The sequence below is a fragment of the Anser anser genome, assembly GCF_964211835.1.
Source record: "Anser anser genome assembly, chromosome: 19".
NCBI lineage: Eukaryota > Metazoa > Chordata > Aves > Anseriformes > Anatidae > Anser > Anser anser.
The window spans coordinates 6761494-6784743 of NC_139740.1; the positions used below are offsets into that span (position 1 = coordinate 6761494).

The window sequence follows — 23250 nt, forward strand, 5'->3', positions numbered from 1 at the left end:
CTGACATCTTTTAACAAGCCTCGGGGTGCAGCTTGGCACCTCTTGCCTCCCTTCTGCAGCTCTGCTGCAGGCTGGGTCTCGTCAGCCTCTCCATCTGCCGGCCCCTGAAAAAAACTAACCCGGAAAGGGGATAGTGCTGACTGTGGTTTGTCCTGCTGCTTTCCAGGTCAGAGCGGCTTGGGGAAATCCACGTTAATCAACACCCTCTTCAAGTCCAAAATCAGCCGGAAATCTGTACAGCCAACTTCTGAGGAGCGGATCCCCAAGACCATTGAAATCAAATCCATCACTCACGGTGAGGCTCTGCAGAGCCCAGCTGGCACTTTGGCTTTCGGCCCTGCTCTGCCTTGTGTCCCGGCAGGCCTGGGGGGGCTGGGGGCCCCCACAAACCTCCGCTCCCATCTGCACGAGGGGGCTTTGGCCATCCAGAGGTGCTCACGGGGCTGGGAAGACGCCTCTCTTCCTTTTAGCCTCCAGCACTGACCTAATGACGATGGAAGGGAATAGGAGAGGCGGTTGTGGGGGGCTGAGTTTCAGGGCAGAAGTGGTGCTGAGTTCCCTGGAGGGCCGATTTGTGCCTGTGAGAAGCCTTAAAGGCGCTTTTCTTCCCTGGGGGGGCCCAGTCCGGACCTCCAGCTGATTTCGGGAGCTGCCTCACACAGCTGCTCTCTTCTCGTTTCAGAGATCGAAGAGAAGGGGGTTCGCATGAAGCTGACGGTCATCGACACCCCGGGCTTTGGGGACCACATCAACAACGAGAACTGGTGAGCTGGCTGGGCAGCCGTGCCTGTGCTGGGGGAAGGCATCTGATCCGCGGGCCATCCTGCCCCGGAGCTGGTTCTGGGGGCCAGGCTGTGGCCCTGTGCTGCCCCTGTGGCCCTGTGCTACCCCTGCTCTGTGGGGAGCAGAGCAGAGGGGCTGGTGAGGGTGGCAGCGCGGTGCCGCGCTCCCTGGCCCTGCCGCTGGACCCACAAACGTCCTGCTATCAGTGCCGTGAGATGCCCTTTGTTCGGGGCCGGGAGCAGCTGTGTGCCAGCAGGGCTCGTCCCTGGGCCTCGCTCATGTGGCCCCGAGGCCGGGCCCTGCCACATGTCCTCGGGACAGCGGCTCTCTGTGTGGGACGTGCTGGGCAGGGCTGTCCTGTGTCGCTGCGGGGCTCCGGCTGCAGGAGGATGTGCCGAATGCGAGCCCCTGTGTGTGTGCACCCACTGCTGGGGCAGGGAGGAATGGGGGGTTTTTGGACCCCAGCTGCATTCAGCTCCCCTCTCCTGTCCCACACTCCCTCCCCCTGTAGCTGGCACTTCCAGGACACCCTGGAAGCAGCCGTGTCCTCCTCTGGACACTGGGGGCTGTCCAAAGACGCCCTGAGACCAGGCAGCCGAGGACCTGCTCTGCTGCGGCGCTGCCCCAGAGCACAAACCGGGATGCCCCGCAGCAAGGCTCGGGGTGGGATTGGGAGGACGGGGGCATGGCCGTGCTGGTCTGGTAGAGCTTCCTGGGCCCTTTCGGTGTTGGAAAGGACCGGACAATTTCAGGAGCTCCTACCCGTAGTGAGCCGTGGATGCTCCTGCTCCTGCGCTACGAGGTGGTGCAGAGAGCTGGGGGATGCCCCCGGCCCCGCTCTGCAGCCAGGGCCTGGGGCAGAGGAGGGAGGTCTGTTGGGACACTTGGTCCTTTGGGGCAGGGAAGGGAGGACTTCAGGCACTCGCTGCTTTAAAACAGGCAGCAAGATCCCCTCCCACCGCGGCGTGGGGAGCTGCCAAGCAGTGGGCGTGTGAGCCTGGGGATCCCTTCGTCGCCCACAGTCGCTGTGTGAATGGGAAATGATGGGAAGGAAAACGTCCCTGCAAGGGTGGGTTTTGGTTCAGTTCGTGTGTTTTATGGGGTGCTGTAGGACGCTAAGCATCCCCCGCTCAGAGGCCAAGGGGTAGGCTCAGGGTGGTCCCGGTCCCTCCCCCAAACCCAACCTTGTGTCTGTGCCTCTCTGCAGCTGGCAGCCCATCATGAAGTTCATCAACGACCAGTACGAGAAGTACCTGCAGGAGGAGATCAACATCAACCGCAAGAAGCGGATCCCTGACACCAGGGTGCACTGCTGTATATACTTCATCCCCGCCACCGGCCACTCGTACGTACCCACCGGCCGTCCTCAGCCCCTCGGCGTTTCCCTCCGCCTCCAGTCTCGCAGCTCAGCTGCTTGGGGGCATCCTTGGGGTCCCTGAGGGTCTCTGAGGGGACCTTGGAGGAGCTCGGGGCCCTTCACAAGCATCTGGCTGAAGCCAGTAGGGTCAAGTCAAGTAGGTCTCATGTGCTGCTGTGTGCAGGAGCAGCAAGGAGGCTCAGGCAGCCCATGTGAAACTGTCTTTTCTAAGGCCGTAGCATCTGCAGAGCTGCTTTAGCCAAGGCAAACGTGGTGTTTCCTCTTCTCCTCAAGGGCCCTTGCAGCCTCCCTGAGCGTCAGTTTGTTGCTTTGCTCTGGCCACCTTGCTTGCCCAGCAGACGGACATCAGTCAGTGGGCTCTCGAATTTGATGGGGCTGCCTCTGCAAACAGGAGAAGCTTTTTTTTTCCTTTTTTTTTTTTTTCCTAGCACCCCTGCCTTTGTAAGGGGCGAAGTGCTGCTGTACGGAGGGAGCAAACACCCTAACCCTTTTAGGGTATTTTGTAGGTTGTTTGATTAGTCTGCGAGTGGGATGCCGTTTATTCTGTGCAGCGCTCTCCTGGCTCTGGCATTTCTCAAGTGACAGCATCAAAGGGCTAAACCTGGAGCTTTTCTTTACCCCACCCCCTCTTTTTTTTTTTTTAAAGACATATAGCCTCTAGTGGAAATCTTGGGAACTTTAGTGTTTTGAAAGCTGCAACGTAAAGCACCGCAACACGAACTGAGACTGAAGTTTCCTTTTGATTTGTGTCAATTCCTTCCACTTCTGGTTTTGTCTGCATGGGGAATTTTTTTTTTGTCTGTTTTCAAAAGTTAGATTCAGACTGCCAGGGCTGTATTAATGCCAGCCCTTTCCTCTTCCCCATGTAGAGATTTATTCCAATAGAAAAGATTTTGTTTTGCTTCTGTCAGTGGGTAGACCAAAAATGCATTCTTTGCTGGAATAAAATGACTGCATGGGCCAGTTATGTTCTGCTTGTGTAACAGGCACGGCTTGCGTGTGCGGATGAGGCTTGAAAGCCTCCGAGGAGGGAGCAGGAGCCTCACCACCGAGCCGGTCAGGAGCCCTGGCCTCAGGCTTTTCCTTTACACACACCTCTGCTTGGGGCAGCTGAGCAGGAGCGGAGGGCGTGCTGACACGTTCTGCCACGAGAGAACCTGATAAAGCAGAAAACTTTTCGGAGGGGGCGATGTTTTTGGCCAGTCTGGCTTGTTGGTCCTGCTCATCTCGGGACCGATCTGCAAACCATCTGCAGACCGGGTCGGGGTATTGCAGCACGAGCCATGCTCTGGCTTTTTCTCCTGGCTTCAGGCGTTTAACCCTTGCAAGCACGTGCTCTGCGGACACGGGGCGCAGAGATCGCAGATCTGGGAGTGCTGCCGTGGAGGAGTGCAGGCACCGCTTCCCAGGCAGTCCCCCTGGAAGCGCAGCATCCCACGGGGCTCGGTTTGCGGGCTGGGGAGCAGCGGTGCAGAGCCCGTCCCCTGCCGGAGCCTCTCCAGCGGCGCGTTCTGGTTTCTCTCACCCGCCGGCTAGCAGTAATTGCGGGGAAGTTCAGCTGCTTTTTTTCTTTCTCTGCACTGAACATGTGTTTCCAATATCCGAGCTAGCCTGGCGGTTGGAGGACGTTGTTGCTGAGCCGTGCGCAGACCCTGCTCCCCCTGCTGCAGCCTCGGCCGGGCGGGTCCTGGTAGCCTGCCTGGGGCCAGCGCTCAGCCCGGCCACTGCTCCGGGACGTCCTGCCCTGCCCAGGTGTCCCCACCGGCAGCTGGCTCACACATCCCCTCCTGGAAGGGGATGGAAGTAGATTGAGAAGGAGTGAAGCTGCGGGTTGCGGAAAGGGGGACAGACCCCACTGGGTGCAAGAAATCCATGGGAAATGTTGCTTCTCTGAAAGCTCGAGGCAGTGGTTTCCCTTCTGCCCCTTGTGGAGCCCACGTTACGATGCGCATCGCCCCAACGTGCTCTCCCCACGCTGCCCATGAGCTGTGGATGCCCGTCCTGCAGCAGGGACAGGGCTCTGAGCTCGTTTTGGAGCACAAGGGCTTGGGACGCTGCTCCACACGGGTGCTGCAACGTTTAGTGCAGGCTCGTGCCTCCCCGCCGTGCTGCTCAAGGGTTAATCCAGGGAGAAATTTCCTCTCCGCTGCCGCTGTCTCTCCCCTCGCAGGGAGGTCAGGGTAGGATTTGCAACCCATCTAGCTTGCACACACCCTGTCCTTCTTGTAACACTCCCGTAAAACCATGTTTGCAGCGGCTAAGTAACCTGCTGGCAGGGGCTTTTGGCTGTAGCTGCGCAAGCCGAACTCTTTGCCACCCAATAAATTTCTCAGCTCTGACCCCTGTGAAGCACTGCCAGGCTGCGAAACGTGACTCTGAAATACTGCCCTGGCCTCGGCAGCCCCGTTTGCTGCATGTGCTGGAGGTGCTGGCTGATGTGCAGACACCTCACGGCCGCTTTCCCCTCTTGCAGCCTCGGTTGGGTCCCCCAAGGGTGCTGGTGGGGCTGGGTGGCCGCTGGGTGCTCGCCGGAGTCGGCTGGAAGCACGGCTCAGCTTCTTGCTGAGAAATAACTCACTTTCTCTTGCTGTTCTGCTTATTTGTATACTCAGTGGTTTCATTGCTGATCCTCGTTGGGCTCTAGTGTCGGTGCTTTGAGCCTGGTTTGGACACTTGGGGGATGAGGGTGCCGCTGGTCACATCCTGGTCGCAGGACGGTGGTGGCTGAGCACCAGAACTGTCCCTGCTCTCCCGGCCGGTGCCGTGCAGCAGGAGTTTCAGAGGAGTTAGGTTTGGGCTCGCCCCATCGTGGCCCTGGCCATGCCAGCCTGGTCCTGCGCAGCATTATAAGGGAACATGTAAATTAGGCTCTTTTCGCTTATAATCTCCGTAAGCCATTCATTCCCCTTCGGTGCCTTCAGATGGGTGACAGTGACTTCCAGCAACAGGTCTCTTTTTTTTTTTTTTTTTTTTTGTGAAAAGCATCGCTTCCTTTAAATTCTTGAGGTTTTTCGGGGCTCCCCAGTGCAGGTGGGCTGGGGGAGCTGCAGCTGCCCGAGGCCGTGGATGTGCTGGGAGGAAACGCTTGGGAATTTTACTCCGGAACACCCTGGGAGCTGCCCCCTGGTGCTGCTGGCTCACGGGGCTCCTGTGCTCGTCCCCTCCTCTCCCACCCAGCCCTCGGGTGTCCTGGGAGCAGCTTCGTGGTGCTGCTTCGCCACCCTCACGTCCTCAGCAGGTGTCAGGGGGGCTTGGTGAGGGGGCAGGTGGGCCGTGTGCCCCCTGGGCTGAAACTTGGCTACGCGTGCATCCCGCTCTGTGCTCCGAAAGGAGAGCCGGGGGAGGAGGGAGGAGCGCAGTCTCGGTGGGGAAGAGGGGAAAAGCTGTTTGAGAAATAGCAAAGAGAAAGGAGGGGAAAGAAATCTGCTGGGAAAGGAACATGAGTGCATGGCTTCCTTGGAGGTCTGGGAAATACATTATGCAGAGCTCCAAACAATGCTTGCCAGCAGCACTCTGCTCAGATGTGTCCGTGGGGGTTTCCTTGTGCTTTTTTCATTCTTTTTTTTTTTTTTTTTTAAATAGCCAAACTCCTTTTCTTTCCCGGGGCCCAGGGTGAGCTGTGGCTCCTGAGCTCGCGTTAGGAACTTGATCGTCCTCACGCCGCCTGCCCAGCGCCCGGGGCCGTGCGTGCAAATGGCACGGGGGCTTGGGGAAGGTCCTCGTGGTGCGGGGTGTGCCCGGCCCCAGGGAGGAGATGGGGTTTGGCCGGGGACGGGCTCAGATGTCTGCACTGGAGTAGCCTCGAGCTGTGGTTTTAGGATCGGCAGGAGCACTGTGCCGGGTCTCTCCGGGCTGGGTGTCCCTGCGGGGGGGCTCTCGGTGCTGGGGCCAGGCAGGGGCGGCCTCGCGGGGTGGAGATGCTGCCTGGGGACTGCCGAGGAGCAGCACCAGCCCCTTCCCTTTGGGCTGGCGAGGCTCTCGCTGGGTTTGTGGGAGCCGTGTGGGGTCTGTGGGAGCCTCTGAGCCCTTCACAGGGCCTGAGGAGACCACCCCGGTGGGGTTTGGCTTGAGCGTGCTGGCAGCAGGTGCTCTTGGCCCTGTTCTCCCTGCTTCTAAGCACGTTTTTGGCTCCCCCGGGCACTGGCCTCTGCTCTGTGCTCCCCCGCGCAGGGAGCACCTGAGCATTTTAAGTCACCACCCCATTTATTTGGGTTTCTCCCTGGGTGCTGAGCAACATTTGCTCAGCTCTCACGTGGGCATCGTGTCCCTGTCACCTCCAGAGCCACCGATGGGGACCCGCAGCAGGCGGAGGCATCCCCAGGCAGGCTTTCGTCTTGGGATCCCCCAGCGATAAAAATACCTCCAGGGAGCAGCAAGGACCGAGGGGCAGAGGGAAGGGTCAGGGCCAGGCGCAGCGTGGCACCGGGGGTCGCGCCCGCGCTGTCAGCAGGATTTCCCCGGGGGCTGATGGCTCGGGTGTGCAATCGCCGCAGCTTTGCTCTGCTGAGACTTCAGTTGTAGAAGTTTTTCTGACGTTTTTGCCCTCTGGAACAAGCAGCATCTCTTCTGTGCCGCGCGATCCGCTTGAGAATTAGCAGAGCCTTTTTTTTAATCCGAGCCAGCGGATGAGGGATGAAATCTTGGCTCATGTGTGACAGAGCAAGAGTGAATCTGAGCAGGGATAGTGACCCGTGGCCACGTCCCTGTCGTGCTGGCCTGGCCCTGGCCAGCCTGTCCTCGTGGGCACGGCTGGAGGTTTTGCACCGTGGTCTCTCCCCAGCTTGATGCGTGCTGCGGGCAGGCTTCAGTGCTGTGCTTGCATCCTGGCTTTGCCAAGGACACGCGTGGCTTTGGGCAACGTCCTGCAGTCCTCGGTGGCCGTGTGAAGATAAAAAGCCCTCTCTTACAAGCCAAGCTTTTAAGAAAATGTCTTTCCTTTTCCTCTCGGAAAGCAAACGATTCCCCCTCCGTGTCCATCCTTTGAAGCTCTCTCTCTGCTGGGAGACAGCTGCAGCCCCCCCCGGCTGAGCCCCTTTTTTTCCTGCCGTGTTTTGCAGCCTCCGACCGCTGGACATCGAGTTCATGAAACGCCTGAGCAAGGTGGTCAACATCGTCCCGGTGATTGCCAAAGCCGACACGCTAACGCTGGAGGAGAGGGATTACTTCAAGCAAAGGGTAAGGAAGGGGCCGGGGGTGCTCGTGGGGGCTCCGCAGCTCCCCCTGCCCCTCTCCCCAGGCAGCTTTGGGAAGCCGAGCGCCTGGCTGGGAGCCCGGCGCATTCCTCGGGCTGCAGCCCTGAGCGATCCCATGTGGCAGGAGGGAAGGCCCTCGCTCCAAACGCTTCCTTGTGTTTCTCTTGGACCGTTGTCAGCGCGGAGTAAGTTCGGAGCTTGTGGTCTCGGGGCCTGTTTCTCCTGCCTCTTTTGTTGTTGTTGTTGTTGTTGTTTTCGGGCTGGTTTGGGTTATTCCGGGAGGCCGATGGTGCTGCACACACAGCCTAGAAAGCCCTCCCTGTGCCACATCCTGCGCCCGTACGGTAACCAGGTGAAAACGGGTGGGTTTGCTGAGCTCAGCCAGGCAAGATTTATGGGGAAGCACGCCATGAAATTCCCTCGATCGCGTTGGTGGGGAGCCGAGGAGGGGCGGCTGAGCCCACCGAAGGTGTGTGCTCGCTTCCCTCCCTGCGCGCCCGGTGCTGCTGGGAGCCGGAGGTGCCGCGTGGGGGCTCGGCGGGGGGCTGCACACACAGCGCTGTAAGCGGTGGTGTGGCTGCGGCCGCGACGGCCTCGGCACTCGCTGCAAAAATCAGCGAGCCCCTGGCCACCGCGTGGCTCGTTGCTCTGTGAGCCAGAATCGCATTTCTGAGCAGGAACAGGCCAGGTTTCACCAAAGCTGGTCACTCAAACAGCATTCCCCAACTACCCCGGTGCGATGCGGATGGTTCGGGCGCTGGGTGCTGTAGGGCAGGGAGGAGATGGCCAGGAGTCGGCTCCTGCCGCCTGGTACCGACCCGCAGACCCACAACGGGACAGGGTCAACCTGACCGGCCTCCGCTTCTTAGTGCTTGCTGGGGTCCAGCACATCTCCCCTCTGGGCAGGGAGTGAAACAAAAGGAAAGGGTGGTGTTGCCAAAATGACAGCTTTAGGGATGGATGGGGATGGGGAGTGTAGGAGGTGAGGAGTTGCCTCGGGTTGCGTGGCACTGCGTCAACCTGATGCCAGTGCGGCACGGAGTTGGTCAAATGGAGTCCAACACCCCGTGGGGCTGGCTTTGCTGGGTTGTTCCCATAAAATAGGGGCCATCCCCAGCAGGTGTGTGTCTGGGGACTGGTTTGGGGTTCCTCTGGCCTGGATATGCTTTCCTTGCCAGCCTGCAGTGCAGACTGCTGTGGAGGAGTAGATGGCCATAGCAAGCGACGGAGCAGTCGCGTGGTAGTGGGTTTGGGTTTGCAGCTTTGTTCAAGGCTGAGCCTCTGCGCTCCTGGTGCTGACCTGAGCTAAGCCTCACCCTAGCTCTAACCCTAACCCTAACCTCCCAGGACTCGGATCTCGGCGCCTCTTTACCCTGCACAGAGGCAATGTCCTGGAGACCGCTCTAGGCTGTTGTGTCCCTGGCCGCTCGGAGCAGGCACTGCTGTGAAACCTTCCCAGGCAGGGCAGCAAGTGCCAAAAAAACAACGTGAGGGCCAGCACCGCATGCCTGGCAGCTGTGTTCCCATTGCTTGGTGCAACCTGTATTTTTGTACTCTGTTAAATGCCAACACAAAGCCCAGCTCATATACCTACATCTCCCTCTCAGCCTGTCCTGGCACCAGGTTCCTGCAGACCTTACAGGGCAGGCACTTGGAGGTGTGCGGCAGTTAAACGCGGGCCCCTGTCCCCCAGGTGGGCAATATTTGGGAGAGAGGGGGAAGATAACGGTGCCTGGGCATTGCTGTGCCCTGCAGGCTTGCTCCTGAGAGCCTCCTGCAGGGGCTGGGGCAGCGCCGTGGTGGGAGCGCAGCTCCTCTGCCCGTCTTCACGTGTCCCCTGCTCCTCCCCTCCCAGATCACGGCCGATCTTCTCGCCAACGGGATCGACGTGTACCCGCAGAAGGAGTTTGATGAAGACTCTGAAGATCGGCTAGTGAATGAGAAATTCAGGGTTAGTGCCTGGCGTCGCAGTTAAATGTGCTTGGGTTGGGGGTCTGCAGCTCCAAGCACCTGGGATGTCGCGGGGTCCTCTTCCCAGGTGTCTGTTTTCTTTCTGAAGGTGCTGAGCCCTACAACCGCCTGCCTGGGTCATGCCAGAGCTCAGAGCAGGGACAGAAAGAGTTTGAAAAAGGCAGCTGGGGAAGGCTGCCTCTCTGTTGTTGCTCTTTCCCCCAGCTCTGTATCTTAACGTGCCCTCGGTAAGCAGCAGGCAGGGAGGTCTGGGGGCTTCGTGCCCCCCCAGGTGCAGGGAATGCCCACTGCAGCACGGGGAGCCCCCTTCCTGGCGGCTGGAGAGAATCTGCCCGCAGCCTGCTCTGCTTCTGTGGAGGTGAATTCCTTGCTGCAGGAAATAGCGAACAACTTCCTAGCTCGGAAAATTGGCTTGGGCAAAATCAAGGAAGAAAAATAAAAATTAGGGACTCCAAAGTACAAAGACAGCACCTCGGATCAGGGAGTGACCGAGCCCCGGGTCGCTGGATTTTGGGGTGGTTCCTGGGGAAGCACCACGTTACCTTCCTCTGGATGCTGGTGCCTGCCAGCGAGGTGCTGGGCTGCACGGGTTTGGTGCTGGTTTTGGACTGGGCATGTGTGTGGGATGCTGCTGCCCTGCTCCTGGGCTGCCCAGGTCCCTGGCAGGCAGCGCTGCTCAGGAGCATCAGGGACAGGCTGGCCCATCCCATGGAAGTCTCTTCCGAAAACAGCCTGACCCAGGACTTTGCTCACCAGCTTGGTTTCCTGACTGGTTTTTCGGGAGGAAAACGTGACCTTGTTTTTCTCTTTCCTCAGGAAATGATCCCGTTTGCAGTGGTGGGCAGCGACCAGGAGTACCAGGTTAACGGAAGAAGAATCCTTGGAAGGAAGACCAAGTGGGGCACCATTGAAGGTAGCTTGCCCTTGTTTCCCCACCTCCTGAGCCCGACTCCCTGCCCTGGCTGAAGGTCCAAAAGCAGCAGTGGAAATCAAGGTGTACACAGAGCTTCCCTGCTCCTCCGGGAAAGTCACCTCCCCAGTCTTTGGGGACTGGAAATAACCTGGCCAGTTCTTCTGTGCTGAGGTCCTTCGGCTTTGTGTGGCTGCGGGGGCAGCTGAGTGTCTGAGGGGGCAGTTCTCGGTGTCTTGTCTCCCCCTCTGGCCAGGCTCCTGCTTCTCACACTATTAAATGCCTGGCGGCTGGATTTGGGGGCAGACAAGTTCAGTGCTGAGGTCTCTTTCTCTAGCCCATATTAGAGCCTTGCCCACCACCCGTAGGTCTCTGCACCCTCCTCCATGCATTTCGTGGTGCCCTTGTGGGATCTCATCCTTCTTCCGTCTTCATCCCATCAATGTCTTCCTTTTTATTTTTTTTCTCCTCCTCCGAGTGGAGGAGGAGAAAAAAAATCCTAAATCCGAGTTTAAAGGCTAGGCGAAGGCGTATGGTGGCAGCCCATCAGCACGTTTCCGGGTCCCTGGCTTTGGGCAGCCGGCTGACTGGTGCCACCCCTCTGCCTTCCTCCCCTTCATTTGACAGATTCCTCTCATTTATGATTCTCTTTTATAGGAATCCCGTGTTGAAGGATTGCCTAATTAACAAAGATGCCAGGAAAATCAGTGTATTTTAACTCTCTGCTGCCCTCTTGTGCTCTGTCCTTGGAAGTTCTGAGTTTATGGGGCTCAGGGTGGGCTAAGAAACACGAATTGCCTTCCGTGTCGGTCTCCCTGTGCCGAAGGAGCTAGTGTGCCCGTGGGCAGCCTTTGCAGAACAATGTTACTTGTTCTCTTGTGATTTCTGCATTCTGTTCAAAAAAAAAAAAAATCAAAAAAGGCAGTTGAGATTCTAAATCCAAACGCCTGGCAAACTGACAGCTGTCATTAATTGTGGCAGAGCAGCACCCCTTGCTTTTTCCCCCCAGCCTCTTGCAAACACTCCTCCTTGCTCTAAGCGCTGTTAGCACGCGGTCGTGCTGAGCTGGGCGGGTAGGTGGGTAAATCGCTGGCCTGACAGCAGCAAAGAGGATTCCTGAGAGTCCTGCACGTGTCGCCCTCGGGCTGGGTCCCTGTCTCAGCTCCCCGCACCCCGATGAAGCCCCGTCGCGCTCTCCCTCCCCTGGCTGGTTGCCACTCGTGCCCTGGCTGCGCGCTGATGGGTTTCTCTCTCTCTCTCTCTCTCCCCCTCGCAGTGGAGAACACGACACACTGTGAGTTCGCCTACCTGCGGGACCTCCTCATCAGGTCAGTAGGGCCGTGCCGCCCCCCGGAGCCTTCGGTCACTGGGTGGCATCCAGAGAAAGGGGAGAGCCCCGCTGGGACTCAGCTGCTGCCTTGCTCCCCTCCATCCCACCGTGCTCCCATCCCAGCCCTCCGCGCTGCCGCAGCCCCGCTGTGGGATGGCCCCACACAAAGGGACGTGGCTGCAGGGGGCTTTTCTCACCTAGGGTGCTGAGAAAAGGTTGGAGAGGAGCAGGGGTGGGTCGGGGCAGACTCCCAGCTTGCCGGCAGCATGCGGTGTGGCTGCAGCCCACCTGCCTGGAGCACCTGAGGGGCATTTCTGCCCTGGTGACCCCTCCCCAGCCCCAGGTCCTCCCCGGTGCACCGTTCCCAGTCCCAGAGCATCACCCCCTTGCATCGCAGGATCGTGCTGTTGTGAGGTCTGGGTGTCCCTGCTGGGGGGAGCAGGGGGCTGAGCCCCTTGGCTGGCTGGAGGGGACATTGGTCTCCTCAGTTTGGCTGCCCTGCACGTGGCGCTGCTGCTGGCAGAGCTGTGCAGGGCTTCAAAGCCTGACCCCAGGGATTTGTAGGACTGGGATCTTCCCAGGAGGGTGTCGTACAGCAAGGGCTCCCCGCGTACCAGAGCACGGGCTGTCGGTATGTGCAAAGGGTTCAGGTCTCAGTTTCTCATTGTTGCCTTTGCTTCCACCCCGCACCCTGAAGATGTGCCAGGAACCAGAGAAGGGGCTGGGGACGTTTGGGCTGGGGGGGGGGCTGGAAAGCAGAGGGTGAGGGGTGCGAGGTGGCAGCTGGGGCTGGTGCTGGGCAAACCTGCCCTGCGCCCCCAGCCCGCTGCGATCACCCCGTCTCTTTTCATGCAGGACACACATGCAGAACATAAAGGACATCACCAGCAACATCCACTTCGAAGCCTACAGGGTGAAGAGGCTGAACGAGGGCCAGAGCTCGCTCTCCAACGGCGTGACCGACAAGGAGCTGGTGGCTAACGAAATGTAACCGTCTCGCTCTGTAGCCAGGACCTCGCTCGCTCACGCTCGCTATTTCTCCCCTCTTCCCCCTTTATTTTTATATAAATCCTCTGCCACTGTCCCTCCTTCCCCCCAACCCCCCGCCAATGTTAACTGACCAAATAACCAGCTGTCGTGCAGTGGGGTGGCCGCTCGTCCCCCCGCCTCGTGGCACGGGTTTCCGTCTCAGCCCCGTCAGGCAGGAGGGGGTGGTCGGGCTGGGGACCGTCCCCCGCTGGGGTCGGGCTCTCGCCGTCCTCCAGCCTAATGGGGCAGCCTCCTCCCGCTGCCCCAAAGCCGTGGGATTTAGGGGTAGGGCAGCGGGGCGGGGGTCTCCTGCCCCCTCCGTGGCTGTCCCCAGGGGGCATTTGCCAAAGGCCGAGTACCTCTGCCCCGTGGCTTTGCCATTTTTCTTCTCCGTCCATTGAAGGCAAGGGTTTCTCCGTGTGAATGTAGCCTCCAGAAGCAAGGTACGGTGGTATGAAGAGAGCAAGACGGCGACATCCTTGTCTCCTGCCTCCTCCTCCTCCTCCTCCTCCTCACGAGCCCTCCGCGGTCCTCCAGGAGCAGCCAGCCCCGACCCAGCCCCCCCACCCTGCCTACACGCAATAACCTGGGAGCCTTTAGGGGCTACCCGCGGCCCGGCAGAGCTGCCCGCTCTGGGAGAAGTGCCTTTTAGGACTGTTACCTTGCAATAGTGGAACCGGGGGGCGGGGGGCTCATGCCGGCCGTCTTCGCAGCCTGGAAAATGCTTCCCCGAGCTGCAGCGCTTTGCAGAGACTCCTTTTCCCCTCTCACTTGGACCATAGGTATGGCTGAGTTCCTGGGAAGCCTTGCATATTTATTTTTAATTCGGTGGGGTGTTTTATGCCATTGAAGGCTCAAAGTTTCTTTGTCTGAAGGGGGCTGAGAGCGGAACGTCTCTGCAAAGCGGCGGTGGGGAGCAGAGGTTTGTCCTGTCTGACCCTTGTCATTATCGGGCTTTTCCATACGGCAGAGGAGGCCGTTAGGTTTTTTTTGTTGTTTTTTTTTGCATCCCCTGTGTGATGTGTATGTGCGTAACATGCTCCTCGATATGCCTTGCCCTTGTGCAAGGGGACCGGGCCCGTATCGGACTGAGCCCCGCATGCCCACGTGCACAGCCCCGGCCCTGGGGAGGGCTGCTGCGGCCCCCCCTGCCCTGGGCACTCTCCTTTCAGCTCTGCCCCCATGTGCCTCGTGTTTCCGTGGGTCTGCAGTAAAAAAAGACCCTGCAAGGGTGTTAAACAACACCGCGTGGCTCGCGAGCGGGTGGTCTTGGAGCAGCGCTCTGCAGCCCTTCTGCCCCGCCTGCCTTTCTGTCGTCAGCTCCGTCAGTCTCCGCTCCCCTCTCTAAGGGACAAAACTTTACACGAATCACCCTTTTTTTGGCATGTGCTAAGAGGGCAGCGTGTCCCCGGTGCCGGGGGACACCCGCGGAGCCCACCCAGCGGCCCCGCCGCAGGGCAGAGCTGGCGGCTTCATCGCAGGGGGGCAGAAGGAGAGGAGAGGGGTTGTGCTCGCCCTGCTCGGGACGCCCAAACGTTGTGCTCGGGGGGGGGGATTTGCAGATTTTCTCCACACGTTGCCCCCGTGGGCAGCCAGAGGGGTGCTCGGGGCCATCCCCGGGCCGTGCCCAGCTCCGTGCTGCCCCGGGGATGCTGTGGCCGTGGCGCAGGGTGCGCATCGCACGGAGGCTTCGCTCTCCCCCAACTCGTGTTTTCCCCTCCGCAGCAGCACGCGGGAGGTCTGCTGAGCTGCTGGGGAGGAACAGTTATGTACTTGCTGACTTGCTATATTTTAGCAAAAACAAACAAAATGTATTAACTGAAAAAAAAGTATATATATTTCAAGTGTTAAAAAGACTATTAAGGGGGAGAAAAATCTCTTGTGTGAGGCACTTCTGCAAATGTCATCTTCAACTTTTTGTTTTTCCTCTAGTCGATATCTCAAGCTGGGCCAAGCAAGACACGCCGCTTTCTCCTTTGTAACCTGATTTTTTTTTGAAGAAAAAAAGAAAATAATACAATAAAAAAAAAAACTTCATCCAGATCTATTAAAATGGCCTTTTGGGGGTTATAAGCATTATGACAAATTTAGTCCATTTTTGTATAAATAATAGTGTTTAATATGTATTTCCCAAAATAAATGTTTCGAATGCAAATAGAAGGAGGCTTGTTTGGAAACGTCTGGTTTTTGGGGATGTCCCCAGCTGGGATGGGATCGGTACTGCACGGATCCTGCAGGGCTGGGAGGGAGGGGAGAGGCCGAAAGGGCTGTGCCCAACTTGGGGTGAAGGTTTAATTTATTGCTCATCCCTTTGACTCTTCCTCCCTGGGCTTTCAGGCCCGGTTGCCGTACCAAAGGGTGGAGCTGCCGGTGCTGAGCACCGCGGGGAGGCAGCGGTGCCCTTGGAAGCTGGCATCACCCCGAGCCTGCTCAAAGCCACGGTCTTCCCCGGTGTCCCAGGCAGGACATCGACCTGTCGGGGGCTTTAATCTGTATTTATGCACCTATTGTGTTTTTTTCTCCTCGAGGTGGTTGAACTGCGTGCCGACAGGACCAACGGGACAGAAGGCTCCTTGCTTTGGGCTGGGCTGGGCTCCCTGTGGGCGTGTAGGGTGCAGGACCGCCTTTATGGACCTGTTTTTTGGGCTGGCACCTGGGATTCAGAGCAGAGGAAATCAGACCGTCGCGTACGGCATCCAGGGAGGTGTGCGGTACCTTGTCGGTGGGCCCCCTGTTGCCCGAGTGCTAAACTTAGCCCACGTGCTGCCCTCTTTTTATTGCCAAGTGAAGCCCTGCAGCTCGTGGTGGCTTTGGCTCAGGCTCCTCGCGGCCCCGGCTCCTCCGGGATGGGGCTGGGGAGTTCTCGCTGCCGTAACCAGAGCAAGACCCTGAGCAAAAGCTCTTAGGGGGGGAAAAAATCGCCATGGGATTGTAGTGATTGCAAGCATGGGCCGGGGGCTTGGCTTCTGGACAAGTCTGCAGCAGCTGTTCCCCCCACAGCACGGCTTCCAGCAGCGGTGTCAGCTCTTTGCAGCCTTCCTCAATGCCAGTGGCTGCCCATGGCCATGGAGGGGATGAGGCAGAGGCTGCACCGGGGCGGGCGCTTCTTGGGACCGAGAAATGGTTTCTCACCGTGGCGAGGGGCAGCCGGGCAAAGGTCCCTGCTCGGCGCGAGGGGCAGCTTTGTTTAGCCCAAGGGAAGGGCTCTCGGGGTCGGAGGTGGGCTTGTGGGGATGGCTCCCAGGTGCTCTGAGGCTCTGGAGCAGGGGAGAGCCCCAATGACCCGATGGGCTGCAGGAGCAGGGGGCTGCGGGGTGCCACAGCAAAACCCCAGCCCGGGGAAGGGTTCGCTGACATGAAATCGCCCCCTCTCCCCAGGGGCGTCCCAGGAGGGGCGGCCGGGGAGGTTTGGGGCAGAGCAGTCAGTAAGGGGCTGTTCGCACATCCCCGGCTGTCTCGGAGGGACGTTCGCCTAACGCCGCCGCGGCTGACAGAGGGCCTTGCACTAACAGCCTACTGAGTGGCCTCGCCTCAGCAAACGAGGGGAAGGAAGATGAGTGAGGGTTTAATTACCGAGCGGAGCAGGGCTTTCTGCAGTGACGGGCACTCGCTCCCGTTCGCTTTGCAGAGCGGGGGGGACCCGAGCACGGCCGGGTGGCACCGGGGGGGACGGGGATGCGAGTATGGCCGGGTGGCACGGGGGGGGACGGGTGCCCGGCCGGGGTGCTCCTGGTCCAGCCGACCCCACGAGCATCTCGTGCAGAGGCTGCCTACAGATCATACGAGTGAAAGGGAGTATAAATAATTAAAGCAGCTCGTAGCAAGTAGTCCCCAAAACGTCTGCCTGATTTAAAAACTAATTACTCGGAGGGTAATCACCTCCAGAAGCACGCGATTTACCACAGTACTGCTCTTCCCTCCTCTGCCTTGCTCTCACCTGCTCCTGACTGATCCCAGGCATCGGCACCCAGATTTATCGCTCACCTGCAGCACGCAATAACCGGCGTTGTACTCATCCATCTCCCTCATTAGTAACGTCATTGAAGACCTGTTCAGGGATGGATAAACCCTCTCTGGGTGGTAGTCCAAGGGCCGGCAGCAGCGCTCAAGGTCCTTTCGGATGAGCCTTTGCTACCCAAGAGGCTGGGCACCTTCGCCCACGGCATCCCATCATCGGGATGCGTCACCCGCGCAGCCTGAGCTGCTGCCAAGGGGCTCTCCTGGACTGTAACGTCCACGCCGAGCCGTGGTGCTCATCAAAACCCCATCGCAGCGACGTGGGACCTGTCCTCATGGGAAACTCCGCCGTTTGATGTGCGAGCCGGTCTGCAGCAGGCATATGCAGAGCTGCCTTTCTCCAGCTTTAATTACCGTGAGGCTGCTGCACTGCAGTTGGGAGCCTGGGGTTTTTGATCATCTCTGCTCTGGCTGCAGTGGGAAGGATTTGTCTGTCCACCCATCCCTGCTGCCCCCTCGCACCACCCCACTGCTGCTCCTTCTCAAAGCCAGAGCAGAAGGCTTTCCTCCTCGCCCCCAGCAGATCCGAGCCTGCAGCTCTCTGCTGTGCTTCGCTTTGTGTTTACCTGGCTGAGCGCTGGCTGCTCCTGCACGAATTGGTAATTCTCACCGGCAGCCTGATGGAGGAGCAGCATCGCGCTGCGCTGCTTCATTTAGGAAAACAGAGTAATTTATTTCTAACTTATGGGATTCAGGAGACTTCCACCTGCAGCCCACAGTATTTTCTCATTAACACTACCCAGCTAAGCTAAGAACTGCAATTTCAGAAGTCGTGCTTCCATCAAAGGCACGTTACTTCCCAGGGACTCCAAAAGTTTACCGAAGCTTAAAGACATACCCCGCAGCACATGGTAATGTACCAAATTCCCCCTTCGTGTAACTACTGGAACCACTTTTCCTGCAGGCTTTGGTCCCCTGCAGCACCCCCATAGCCCCCAGCAGCTCCCCCCTGCACAGAAGCAGGATACGTGCCTGCAGCAAGCAGGAATCTGGTGGCTTCATTTTGTCCATCAGAGCTGGAAGCCCTCGCTAACAAAGTTGGCGGACCTTATTTTAGATGTAAAACCTGTAGCCTGGATGAACTACGTCTTGAAATAGCCTTGCTGAGGGCAAGGACAGGGGGCTCAAGGAGCCTTCATCCTCTTGTGTGCGCCTGCCCCACCGGGCACCACCTCAGCCCTTGTCCCCTCCCTGCCCTTCTCCTCTCCGCCGCAGCAGAAAGCCCGGATTCAAACCATGTTCCTGAAGCCAAATTACACACCGGAGGCTCCACGGCCCTCCTGGGAGGGTCAGGGCACTCCTCTATAAATAACTATCTCAATATGTTTAATTTGCAGATGAAATTAAGCCTGGGAAGAAAGGGAAGCCTGCCTTTTCATGTGTGGGCTGTCCGGCTTCGCCTTGAATATCAAAGTGAGAGGAGTTACAAAGCACCGGCTCTCCCGGATTATCTGAGGAACCTTGTAGGTCCCAAGTGGCGGCGGTTACAGGATCAAAAGGTGTGGGACTTATGCGGGAAGCCAGGCAAAGCCCAGGTGGCTCCCAGGTCAGCCCCAGAGAGCCCAACCTCGGGGCAGCTCGCAGCGCTGAGAGCTCCAGCGAGACGAGGAGGTAGACGAGGAGCCAGGTTGGGGTTTCACGTGGGCTTTGGATTAAATATTAACTTGCTACGGCGGGTCACGGGGATAAACATTTTCATTAATCATGTATGTGCTCATTATGATGCTGAGAACAGGCTGCGAGAGCCCCGGCTGCGCACCCACCTCCCGGTCTCTGCGCAGCGCTCTCCGAAACCACCAGCCTCTAGGCTGCCTCCAGCTGGAAAACTTTTCCCACAAGCAATCGGCCAAGATTTTACCGGTTAGGTTTGGAAAGCACCAGCAGAAAAGCTTTCGGATGAGGCTGAAAGGACAGGAGATGTCCCCCCAAGCAGCCCAAGGCAGTGTCCCCCCTGCGCTGCGGGGGCTTTGCGTGCACCGTGCTCAGCGGTGCCGATGTGTCCGCACGGAGCAGAAACCGAGCAGGACCCTGCACCGGGCCTGCACTGCAATTCCTGCCTGTTGACATTTTTCATGGTAAAAATACTTAGCTGAAAAAAGGCCCTTTTCATCATCCATTCTGTTAGAAAACAGGATTTTTCCGTCTTTCCTCTGATTTTATTGAACCTTTCGATCACGTTAACTTTCTTCGGCTTCCCTTCCCTTCTGTTTTTAGCCGCTCCTTTCAATTATCTTGTGCTTTTCTTTTTATTCCAGTAATTTATTTTTTTTAAAGACTCGAACAGAAGGAAGAGGGAAGATTGATGAAAATTTACACTAGAACAGAAAGTGGATGTACGGCAGAGAGTCTAAAAATCTTCCATTAGCAATATTTAATAAGGAAAAGAATTACTGAGAAAGCTGAGATGTCTGCAAATGACTTCTGAAGCTCTCCAAAAGGGAAGAGCAGAGGAGAAAGGCATCTGATGGATGAAGGTGCGGAGCACTGGGAAGGAGGTGGAACTGGCATCGCCGATGTTGTTCTCCCCTGCTCATGGGTGAGGGGTGCTGGGGAGCTTTCCCAGCAAGGGGGCTGCAGCTGGAGGGCAGGGATGGGTTGTGCCACAGCTGCTGGCACCTTCGGGCAGGGTCTTTATGGGCAGAAACGTGGATGCGCACCCAAACAGGGCCCCATCCTGCCACCTCCTCGCTGCTCCTTCCCCCAAACCCACAGTGAGGGCTCCTTTCCCCACCACACGTGGGATGGGCGATGGATGGTCTTTGCCTTTTCTGAGCACCTCTGCAGCGCGGGAGCAGAAGGCAGGTGCTGCCCCGCGTCCCACTGCTCTGGGGGCTCTGGGCCTGCCACCAACCTGCCTCAGTGCGGCTTCTCTTTTATTTTTAGCAGGGTGCAGCACATGCTTTGTGTTCCTTGCTGCAGGAGAGAGCTGATTAAAACTGTTTGTTTGTTTGTTTTTCCCTACCACCAGCTAAGCTAGGGTGCCAGAGCACAAATGTCAGCTTTGGAGTATTTGCGACGTGACCTTTGGTAGGATGAGCGCCGCTGCGATGTCATAAAGTGCTTTGGGTCACGCAAGCGTTGCCGGAGAGACAGCACAAAGACAAGGTTTGTGCAACAGCGAGGGGTGTGGGGACAAATCCTCCGAGCCTCCTGCACCTGCAGGGCCACCACGATGCTCCCCTGCTCCTGCTGCTTGCTGGGCGCTGAGGCACTGGGTGCTGCAGCAAGTGCCAGCTGCCCGCATCCTGCTGTCACCACGCGAGACCAGGGGAACTGGAGGTGACCTGGTGAGTGGCTGCACAGTTGTGCCCCCTCCTGCTGCAAAATTAGCTTCAGTTAGGAGCAGTAAGTGCTATCAGCTGCTGGTGCAGGTGCTCCACTCCTAAACTCCCCAGAGGGCTTAAAAGCAGCAGCTGTTTGCTTCTTAGAAGTGGTGGGGCCAAATGCTGGGTGGGAAGTGAAGTGGATTGGTGCTGAGCCAGGCTGCACGTCTGGGTCCTGCTGGCAACACCTGAGGGATCCAGAGCTGTGTTTGGGAGCTGCTGTACATGGCAAGGTGTGCTCGGTTGGTCTGTTTGGTTTAAATGCAAGTGTAACTTTCCTGGTGGTGGGCCGGCTTTGTGCCAGGGCTGGGGCCATGCTGGTGTCTTGTTGCGTGTGCTTTACCTTGAGGAGGAGTTAAATGATTTGGGGTTTTTGGTTCTGATCATGTAAAGTGGGATATTTGGGGAGAAGAAGAAATAGGTGCTTGTTTTAAATGTAGTTGATTGCCTCTTACTTGCAGCCTGAGCTCAGACTAAGGACGAGCTCCAGAGCAGGAGCAGGGACCAGAGGGACACAGGGAGGAGGGGGCAGTGAGTGCTGATGGCTAAGGCAGATGGGATCTTTTAGCAGCCAGAGCCCCCCCAGCTTCAGGTCTCCATTTCTATTTAAGCACACCTTATAGACATGTATTTCCCACTGACTTCTGTGGGGGGCTGTGGACCCCGTGTCCTCCACCAAGTGGGCCAAAGCAGCAGTGTCCAGGCCCTTCCTGCTGGACAAAGAGAAGGTGGGGGCTACAGCACTGTGTCTGGGGGCCTGCAAACCTGCGGGGTGCCTGGATAGCCTCGGCACGGATCTAGAAAATCCTACATTATAGCTGTAGGTACTGTATTGAAATTATGTGCTCAAAGGGCTCTTGTACCTCTGTTTGTTGTCACTCTTGCCTGGGGCATGTCGCTGCTGGGGACAAATTGGTCACTTAATGCTCCCTGTGTCTTCAGGTAGCATGGCCATCACCCCTGCTGCAGGGTTTCTGTGCTTCCCATCAGTTGTTTGGGGTTGGAGCTGTGGTAGTCTGTCCATATAGTCCCTGCTAGTTATTCTGGGGGTCCAGCTGCCTGCAGTGTGAATGGTTGCGCTTAAATTAAGCCTGCTGAGCAGATCCAAGCTGGGCCAGGTGAGCGGTGGGGCTGGTGGAGGGGAGCAGCACCAGATCCTCTGCAGGAACATGGCTGAGCGTCCACCAGCTGGTGGCACTGAGCACCCCTGTGTCTCTACAATGTGCTTTGGGTGGGATGGAGAGGGCGAGGGACTGTCACTTAACATGTGCCCGTCTCCTGTGGTCCTCTGCTTGTGATGAGCGATCAAACTGCAGCCGTTCGGCTTTGTAACCCCAGCCAGTGCTCAAAGAAGCATCGCTCCCTAAATATTGCAGGAAAGGTGTTCTGAGCCTTGGCTGCTTTGCCTGGGAAACGGTCTCTTCTGATTCAGCGTGTTCAAATCATCTTAACAGTTCTTAGTGAGAAAAACCCGCTGTATCCTCAAGGCAAGTATATTTGGGCAAAGCAATAAGACTTTAAGAGGTTTGGAGGTTACAGTGGGAAATAGCAGTTATTCCCAATAAGCAGTGTTAAATGAAGTGCTGCTGACAGTAGCCTGAGGCAGGTTCAAGAGTCTCAAGATTTGCAACTAAGAGATTAACCAAAATAGATGTCTTATTACAGGCAAGTTTGTATCTAAATCATTTAAAGTGCCTTTAGATGCTGTAATGTTTTTCCTCCTAAGTGCTCACAGTATATCTGCGGCTTCCTCCTGGCTCTCGTGAGTGAGTAGGGAAAGGGACCTTGATCTCAGTGAGTTAAAGTCCCTCTGATAAGAGGGTGAGGAGTGTAGTGTTGCCAGGTTCCTCTCTGACGGGAGGCTGCATTAGTGGTGCTTGCATCTTGCACAGAGAGACCCTGACCACGTCCTCCCTCCCGTTCCCTGCTGGATGCTCAGCTGCATGGCTGGATAAGGGGTACAGCCAGGGAAGATGCACTGAGCAGGGGAGTTTGCCAAAAGTCAGTTGTAAAATGCCTGTGGAAGATCAGCAGCCATGTGCCCTGAGTTTTCTCTTCTGTGCTGAGCTGGCACTGGAAGGAAGTTTGGTGTAGGGCTGGTGTTACAGGGTTACTTAGCACAAATGATCTGCTGTCGATACAGGCAGTCACTGGCATTCAGTCACGGCTCCAACTTGGGTACGGTGAGGTTTTAATTCTGACTGGGGTGAGGAATCAACAGACCACAGGGGAATTGCCTGCAGAAGGTGGCCAAGCTCCACATTCCTCTAGGGAATTAAATCTGACCTGGTGATGGCGTTGTTTGCCCTGTCCTGCATGCGTGTGAGAAGTCACTTCAAAGGCAGCATAATGGAAACCCAAGTTACCTTCCTCTTTTTGCCTCTCACCTTGAGGAGCTGGTGGCAGTAACTCACTGCGAGGGGGCAGGACAATGGGGCAGAGTGGCCTCATCCTCTCCAGCACTATGGCTTGGCTGGGGATTCTCTGTGTGAATTAAAACACTTCTGTGAGCTGAGGAAGGGTTGACTTTCTTGCTTTTTAACAGATGGGAGAACTGCATCTCAGAGGCACGGGGCTACCACCAGCACTCCATTTTCCCCTTCAGTAACATAGAGCAACATCGGATGTTGTGTTTGTCTCAGGGCTCCTCCGTGGTACGTGAATGACAGCTGCCTCCCTCCTCCTTTAAAAATAACCGGCAGCACCCTGCCCACACGCTTACCTTACTGTCGGAGCTGGGGTTCAGGCACACAAACAGCCGGAAAATTCCTGTCCCTGGGGCCTTTGAGCAGTGTCAGGGAGGCCGCCTCCCTCGTTGGGAGGGTGGAGCCTACCCCTCCAAAGTATTTGTTTTCTGCAAGTAACCAGTATCCCAAGCTTATAATAGCAAAATACCATAAAATTAGCTGTAAAAAGAAGTATTTGGAAACCCTATTTGTTTTCAGAGTGCTTGGAGCAGCAGGGCAGAGCCTGGCGCTGCCCTGCTGGGCCCCTCAGGGCTGCTGGCAGTGCCCCAGGCCTGGGTGCAGGGGAAATACTGGGGCTGTGGCCTGGGGGCAGGCAGGACACGAGGGATCAGCCTTGGTGAGTCCATCACAACAGACTCCTCCATCTCCTCCGGCACCATGGAGGTATTTCAGATGCACGTGGATTGTTGTGGGTGCCAGAGGTCTGGTTTTGTGCTGGGTGTCATAGCAATCCCAAGGGAGGGTGGGCCCTGAGGTGTTGGGGTGCTGAGCAGTGAGAGCAGAACTGTGTTTTTGGGACCACCAGAGGCTGTCGTTGGCTTTCTCCAAAGGGAGCCTCAGGCATTTGGG

At 57.4% G+C, this 23250-nt stretch overlaps 2 protein-coding genes across 27 annotated transcripts in view; both read left to right on the plus strand.

Annotated features, from left to right (window-relative positions):
* SEPTIN9 (septin 9) overlaps positions 1-14753 on the plus strand; it is a 129511-nt gene extending 114758 nt beyond the window's left edge. For all 12 annotated transcript variants that reach the window (XM_083804822.1, XM_083804819.1, XM_083804824.1 and 9 more), the window contains 8 exons: positions 167-295; positions 683-764; positions 1991-2128; positions 7219-7336; positions 9209-9304; positions 10141-10237; positions 11511-11562; positions 12420-14753. In XM_083804822.1, the coding sequence (XP_083660948.1) occupies positions 167-295; positions 683-764; positions 1991-2128; positions 7219-7336; positions 9209-9304; positions 10141-10237; positions 11511-11562; positions 12420-12555 (848 nt within the window). In that variant the 3' untranslated portion in view covers positions 12556-14753. The remainder of the gene's footprint in view (positions 1-166; positions 296-682; positions 765-1990; positions 2129-7218; positions 7337-9208; positions 9305-10140; positions 10238-11510; positions 11563-12419) is intronic.
* Positions 14754-19876: 5123 nt separating this feature from the next.
* Positions 19877-23250, plus strand: part of TNRC6C (trinucleotide repeat containing adaptor 6C) — a 298323-nt gene continuing 294949 nt past the window's right edge. For 14 of the 15 annotated variants that reach the window (XM_083804794.1, XM_083804795.1, XM_083804808.1 and 11 more), the window contains exon 1: positions 20040-20166. The gene's annotated coding sequence lies outside the window, so the exon portion shown is untranslated. Of the gene's footprint in view, positions 19898-20039; positions 20167-23250 lie in introns of those variants that run through there. The other variant, XM_083804806.1, reaches the window with a different exon arrangement.